The sequence below is a fragment of the Erythrolamprus reginae genome, chromosome 1 (assembly GCF_031021105.1).
Source record: "Erythrolamprus reginae isolate rEryReg1 chromosome 1, rEryReg1.hap1, whole genome shotgun sequence".
In the NCBI taxonomy this organism is placed as follows: Eukaryota; Metazoa; Chordata; class Lepidosauria; order Squamata; family Dipsadidae; genus Erythrolamprus; species Erythrolamprus reginae.
Window position 1 is genome coordinate 193,337,801 of NC_091950.1, and position 6,374 is coordinate 193,344,174.

General features: G+C 44.3%; 1 protein-coding gene across 1 annotated transcript; it reads left to right on the plus strand.

Moving 5' to 3' along the window:
* Nucleotides 1–532: 532 nt before the first annotated feature.
* Nucleotides 533–6,168, plus strand: HOXD11 (homeobox D11). The gene is made up of 2 exons (XM_070737406.1): nucleotides 533–1,130; nucleotides 2,283–6,168. The coding sequence occupies exons 1-2, from the start codon at nucleotides 533–535 to the stop codon at nucleotides 2,516–2,518; spliced, it is 834 nt and encodes a 277-aa protein (XP_070593507.1). The 3' UTR covers nucleotides 2,519–6,168.
* The last annotated feature ends 206 nt before the right edge of the window (nucleotides 6,169–6,374 follow it).

A 6,374-nucleotide genomic window follows, 5' to 3' on the forward strand; every position in this document is an offset into this window, starting at 1 on the left:
GGGGCGAGGGGGACGGAAAAAGCTCCAGGACTAAGAAAGGGACCCGTCGGGCCGAGCCAGCAGGCGGTTCGACTCCAGCAGAGGCCGGGCACTTGGGTGCAGACAAGAGCTCTTTGGAGGGAAAGATTCAGCCAACGCGAACAAAGCAGGAAGACAGGCAGCTGGCCCCCGTTTGTGTGTGTGTGTGTGTGTGTGTGTGTGTGTGTGTGTGTGTGTGTGTGTGTGTGTGTGTAAGGGAGAGGCCGATGCAGATCTAAGGAGGTTTCTCCAGATCGCCTTGGTCACGTGACATAATTACCACCACCACCCCTCGAATCAATCAAGATGAATTGCGCGTCAGCCCGCGGCGGGATCGCTTCCCTTTTCTCTGGGGCGGCTCGTGCCCAAAGCCCGGCGGGCGCATAGATGGGGCTTCGGAAGAGCCGAAGAAGGAGAAAGAGAAGAGCTGAGCAGCTCCGCGCCTGCGGCTTGCGCCTGCTTCCACTCTCTCCCCGAGGCCGGAGGAGGTGAAGAAGAAGAAGCAGCAACAGCCATGAGTAACTTGGACAACTGCGCCAGCCGCGGGTGCCTCCCCTCGGCCTACTACATCTCCCCCGCCGATTATGCCGGCCAGACCCCCTTTCTCTCCCAGCCGCCTCCTTCCTGTCAAATGGCTTTGCCTTACCCCTCCGCCTTGCCCGGCCAGCTCCAACCGGTGGGCGATTACGCTGGAGGAGGAGGAGGAGGAGGAGGAAGTAGTAAGTGGGCTTACCGGAGCGCTTACAGCCCGGCTTACTACGAGGAGGTCTTCCCCCACGGCTGGGACTTCCTCCAACCACCCGCCAACGGGAGCGACGCCTTCCTCAAAAGCGACCAGGTGTGCGGCACCCGCCCCGCAGCACCTTTCTACGGCGCCATGGGCAGGAACGGCGTTCTCCCGCAGGGCTTCGACCAGTTTTACGAGGCGGCCCGCGGCTGCGCCCCTTCCCCGACCCAGGTGAGAAAGGAAAGCGACGGGGATCTTAAGCCGCCGCCACAATCCGGGGACCCGGTCTCCCACCTTCCCAGGCCGAAGAGGAACGCAGGGAAGGAAGGCCACGCGGATTCCTCCTCCACGGGGGAGGCCCGCACCCCGAAAAGCCAGAGTTCAGGTAAGGTGATAGGGGGGCTCTGCCCTCGGCTTCCTCCTTTCCCAGATCGGGAAAGGTGGGTGGAGAAAAGAGAGCGAGCGAGAGAGAGAGACAGGCAGACAGACAGACAGACAGACAGACAGACAGACAGACAGACAGAGAAAGAGAGCGAGAGAGAGAGAGAAAGAGAGAGACAGAGAGAGAGACAGAGAGAGAGGGGGAAAGAGAAAGAGACAGACCGAGAGAGAGAGAGAAAGAAAGAGAGAGAGAGAGAGGCAGAGACAGAGACAGAGAGGGGGAAAGAGAAAGAGACAGAGAGACAGAGACAGAGAGAGGGGGAAAGAGAAAGAGAGAGACTGACAGACAGACAGAGAAAGAGAGAGAAAGAAAGAAAAAAAGAAAGAAAGAAAGAAAGAAAAAGAGAGACAGAGACAGAGAGAGAAAGAGAGAGAGACGACAATCCACCAGTTGGTCAAGTCTCAACTTTTCCAGCCGCCGTTTTTAGAAGCCACCTTAACGAAGCACCTCTTTACATCTTCTCCGGCCATAAAAAAAAAACCCATTTGGGCTTCGAGTCTTGGTTTTATTTGGGGGGTGGGGGTTGAGGACAACCTGGAAAGAGATTGGAAGGAAGGAGCTGCGCCAAGACATTCCTGGCCTCTTTGAAAGCAACCTAACCCAACAAAGGAAGCAAGAAAGTTAGTCGCCATTCAAAGTGGAGTGGGGGGAACTGGGGGGCGGCTGTCCGAGAGGGTGAAATGCTGTTTCTGAAGATAGGGGACGGGTTCCTTTCAAGCCCCCATCCAAATCGCTTTCCTTTCAGAAAAGCGCGAGCCCAAAAGTCCTCACCTGGGAATCAAATTCCCCATTGAATTCAGTGGACTTAAGCCTGAGAGAGCAACGCGTTATTATGTGTTGCTTTATTCTAGGTGGCAACCTAGGAAGACTTTTCTACCCTTCCTTGCTTTTCCTTCTTTCCTTTCCAAGCCATTGCGCCCAATTTATCTGGAGGGAGGCCGGCGGTTCGTGGCTCGGGAGGGCAGGCGGAGGAAGAAAGGAGTCACTTTTTCAGGGAATAATAGTCGGCCTAGCTGTCCGAGAAGGGTTTGGAATGGGACCAATTGCTGTCACCTGCCACTCCTCCTCTTTCCTTCTTTCTCTGACCGCTTCCAGCAGCCCCCCAGAGGTCGCGGAAAAAGAGATGCCCTTACACCAAGTACCAGATTAGAATCCTGGAGCGGGAATTTTTCTTCAACGTGTACATCAACAAGGAGAAAAGACTCCAGTTGTCCAGGATGTTGAACCTCACAGACCGACAAGTCAAAATTTGGTTCCAAAATCGGAGGATGAAAGAAAAGAAACTCAACCGAGACCGTTTGCAATATTTCACGGGGAACCCCTTATTTTGAGAGGAGGAGCGGGGAGGAAGGACAGGTCCCCCTTTATTATCCAACCAGACTCGTGAGCACAAAAACCTCGAGGTTAACATGACGCCCACCCTAAGGACAGAAGCTGCTTCTTCACCATCATCATTATTATTGCTATTTCTTTGTCTCTTGGGGATCTCATGGGATTGAGAGAGCAAAACCCTCCAAAAAACAACGGGACTAAACCCAACACTCTATCCCAATGCTGTAAAAAAAAAAAAAACCCTCCCAAATCACCCCCAACGTTCATTTATTTTATTTTCTCACTGGCTTTTCCTGGCTGCAACCAGAGACCTTGTGTGAATCCGGCGGTGTTAAAATCAGGGCTTTAAGCATCCTCGGCTATTCTTTTCTCCTCCTTTGGGGCTTTGAGACAGGAATACATTTCTCGGGGTGGTGCACTATGGCGGGTTGAAAGGGGACAGCGCGCATTGGATCCATCACCTTCTGCTGCTTAGAGAGGATTGGGAAATCGGTGGTCATAGCAAAGACGCCGCCTTGTTCTTTTGGGCCTCCACGGTTTGCTACTAAAGTGGAAACTGTATTTTCCGGTTCCATCATCTGCTAAACCGTCCATTTCTAGAGAAGCGATGCTGTATCCCTTTCTGCGCCCGCGTGAAACTGAATCCTAGTGCATAAATAGTCCCGTGATCTTTTATTTTATATACTGTATTTTAAGAGTGAAAAATCCAGAAAGCGGAATGTTTCCCACACTGAGTGCTGAGTGCAAAAAAATCCATTCCACTGTCGTCACTAAACATTGCAAGTATTTTAAAATAAAATACTTGCATAAAAATACCCCGATTTGACTTCAGTTGTAAACCTATATAAGATGAAGTTTCACTGTGTTGTAAGGTTTGGAATCACTCAACTGCGGTCTTACATGCAACCCACTCTTAGAAACCTCCAGCTCCAAGACTTGAACTTATTCACGGGGGCCGGGAGAGAGCAAACCTTAAAGAGAGCAATTTTTAAAGGCATTTTTCGCTATTATTGGCATGCAGAGTTTAAGTTTAATCAGATTTGTATGCCGCCCCTCTCCGCAGACTCGGGGCGGCTCACAGCAGCAGCAACACAATGTACAACAAATCCAATATTTAAATTAATTTTTAAAAAACCCCAAGTTAAAACCAATCATACACACTAGCGTACCATACATAAATTTTATAAGCCTAGGGAGAAGGAACATGTCAATTCCCCCATGCCTGACAACAGAGGTGGGTTTTAAGGAGCTTAAGGAGAGACAAACTAATAGAAGGACTGAGGAGATATCTGCCACTAACCCTCTTTTCCCCCTCCTGAAGGAATTTGGTAGGGGTCCTTCTCTCCACTTTGTTGTTGTGGCCTGTTTAAGCTGTTTACAAAACCTTGAACTGTCTAGACAACACCATAAAAACCCGGGGTCTGTAACAGCTTAATTAGGGTATATTGTACACCTTGTGCTGGGTGGGAAAAAGAAAGAGATTTCCACAAGTGTAATAAAAGAGGCAAGTGAGAAAACAATTCAACCTTTTTTTTAAAAAGAAAAAGAAAGAGAAACAGAAAAGGAAAAAGAAAAGGAACCGTTTACATTCTCTTTGTGCTCATTAAAGGCCAGGTTGGAGGAATAAAACACCAGGAAATGCACAAAATATGTCTTAAACTAAGAGAATGTGAGAAGCCTGAGATAATTTAATTTTTTTAAATTTAAACCAGAAAAAATAAGTATATGCCTTTGAACTTCCAAGATGTCAAGGTCATCACCTTTAACCTTTCTGAATAATTAGAAGCCTCAAAGCTTTGCCTGTGATATTCAACTACCACCCGCTCTTCTGGGCTTCCCACTCGTTCCTCACTTCCTGTTTCCCCCTCTCTCTTTTTCTTGTCTCCCACTGGCAGATCCTCATAAGTGCATAACAAAGAAGGGCTGCCTACCAGTTCAGATCAATGGATCCATCAATTTAACCTTAGAGCACTTCTCTGAATTTCTCTGGAAGGAAACATGCAGAATATTTCACCAGTGCGTGAATTATCAAAAATCCTTTTTAATTGCCCTTTAAATAACAAATTTCTTTTAAAAATATTGTTATAAGGGTTTTTTTGTATGTAAAGTATTAATTGCAAAAAGCATTATTGCTCTTCGTCTAGGTAAATCCTGCCTTATGAAACAAGAAGACGCAAATTGACTCCATCCCTCTAAAATAAATGAGAAAGAATCCTTGGATTCCTATGGAACATGGATTACTTCAAAAATTGATACTTTTGAAATTCAGGTGCTAGTCTGTGTTTCACAGGAAATGCAAGTAAACTGAATTATTGCCTTAAGATAATTGAGAGAAAATTATCTTTACAGAATGAAAAATATGTATCGGCCCTATTCAATGTCCAACCATTTTTACAAAGGGGAGTTGAGTTTCCATTCCCTTTTAAATAAATACTGTAAGCATTTAAAGGAATAATTCTAAATATATTGTACATATTTATATTTATCCTTATATTCTTCTTTAACAAAGAACGGGAACAAAATGGTCAAAAGGAAAAAAGAAGAAATTGAACAGAATACTCCATTTGTTATGCACGTAAATTCCACGTGAGGGCGCACTCATATTCCAGAATATATATTTGTCTTGATACTCTGGTATTTCCCCACAATAATAATGCCTCTAATAAAATGTATAAGCAACTAGAAGTGAGAAAACGCAGCAGAATCGAGAATTATTACCGAGATAGCTCACAAATGTAATGTAAGCAAACTATATTTGATTAAAATTGATTTGTGACATTAACAATATGACACACAGAATACAAAATCTATATTTAGGTGTGTGTATGTGTGTGTGTGTATATATACAGTTTGTGATGGGGGTAATAAGGTATGAGTTCAAAAGTGCCTTTTAATGAAATGGTAAATTGAACAATTTGGAAAGTATGTAATCCTAATTAATGGAGAAATGGAGAAATGTGTAATCCTAATTAATGGAGAAATTTGTGAGAGTTTCCTCACTGGACTTTTTTTTTTAAAGAATTATTTACCAGGGGGGAAAAGTTAAACTTTTCTTAAATGAATTACTAGAGATCCAAATTTCATTCATAGCAGGATGAAGAATCACAACAGTTTTTCCAAAAAAGATCTAAAATGTAATTTGTTTTTTTCCCCTTAAGACAAAAATAAATCTCTGTCTGAGTCATATTTGAGGAATAGATGCAGGACTCTTTGCTTACCAGATAGATTTTTATTTTTTATTTAAAAGGAAATCCATGGTTATTCTGGTTGCCTACAACAATGCATTTTTTTTAAAAAAACAGGAAATAATTTCTTTAAAATGCTCCTGAAAAATTGAAAGTCTTGGAACTGCCTGCAATCAAAAATAAACAAATAAAGAGGGTAGACAATGTCAAAACGCCCAGGTTGCCTTGCCTTATTCTTCCATTGAAGCACGTGTTGTAAACCATCCTTGCGAAGGTGACAACAGATTTCTGCCCCAAATCCTTTATTCCACACTTTCTATTATGCTTTTAAAATGTAATGTTGGTTGAAGGATGTTTGTGTTATATAAGACTCTGTCTGTCTATCTTCTGCCTATTAAATTGGATAAATATTCGTAATTTTTGCTTTGTCCTTTTGGGGACTTCAAAACACGAGAGATCCTGATTCTGGCTACCATTTGGTAGACGATTATTTCATGATTTCTAACCTGGGCCAGTAAGAATCTTGCTATCTATTTTGTTGTCTGTAAAAATCAGTTTTTAAAATTATGATGACCCCCAAAACCACACCGGCTTGAGATTTTAAACATAAAGACTTACCGGTCCCCTCGAATAGCTTTATGTCCTGGGTTTTTTCCCAGAGCTTCTGATG

Coding starts and splice junctions, on each gene's coding strand:
- HOXD11 (XM_070737406.1), top strand. CDS start 533: ATGAGTAACTTGGACAACTGCGCCAGCCGCGGGTGCCTCCCCTCGGCC. Junction 1,131..2,282: donor CCCGAAAAGCCAGAGTTCAG/GTAAGGTGATAG, acceptor GACCGCTTCCAG/CAGCCCCCCAGAGGTCGCGG.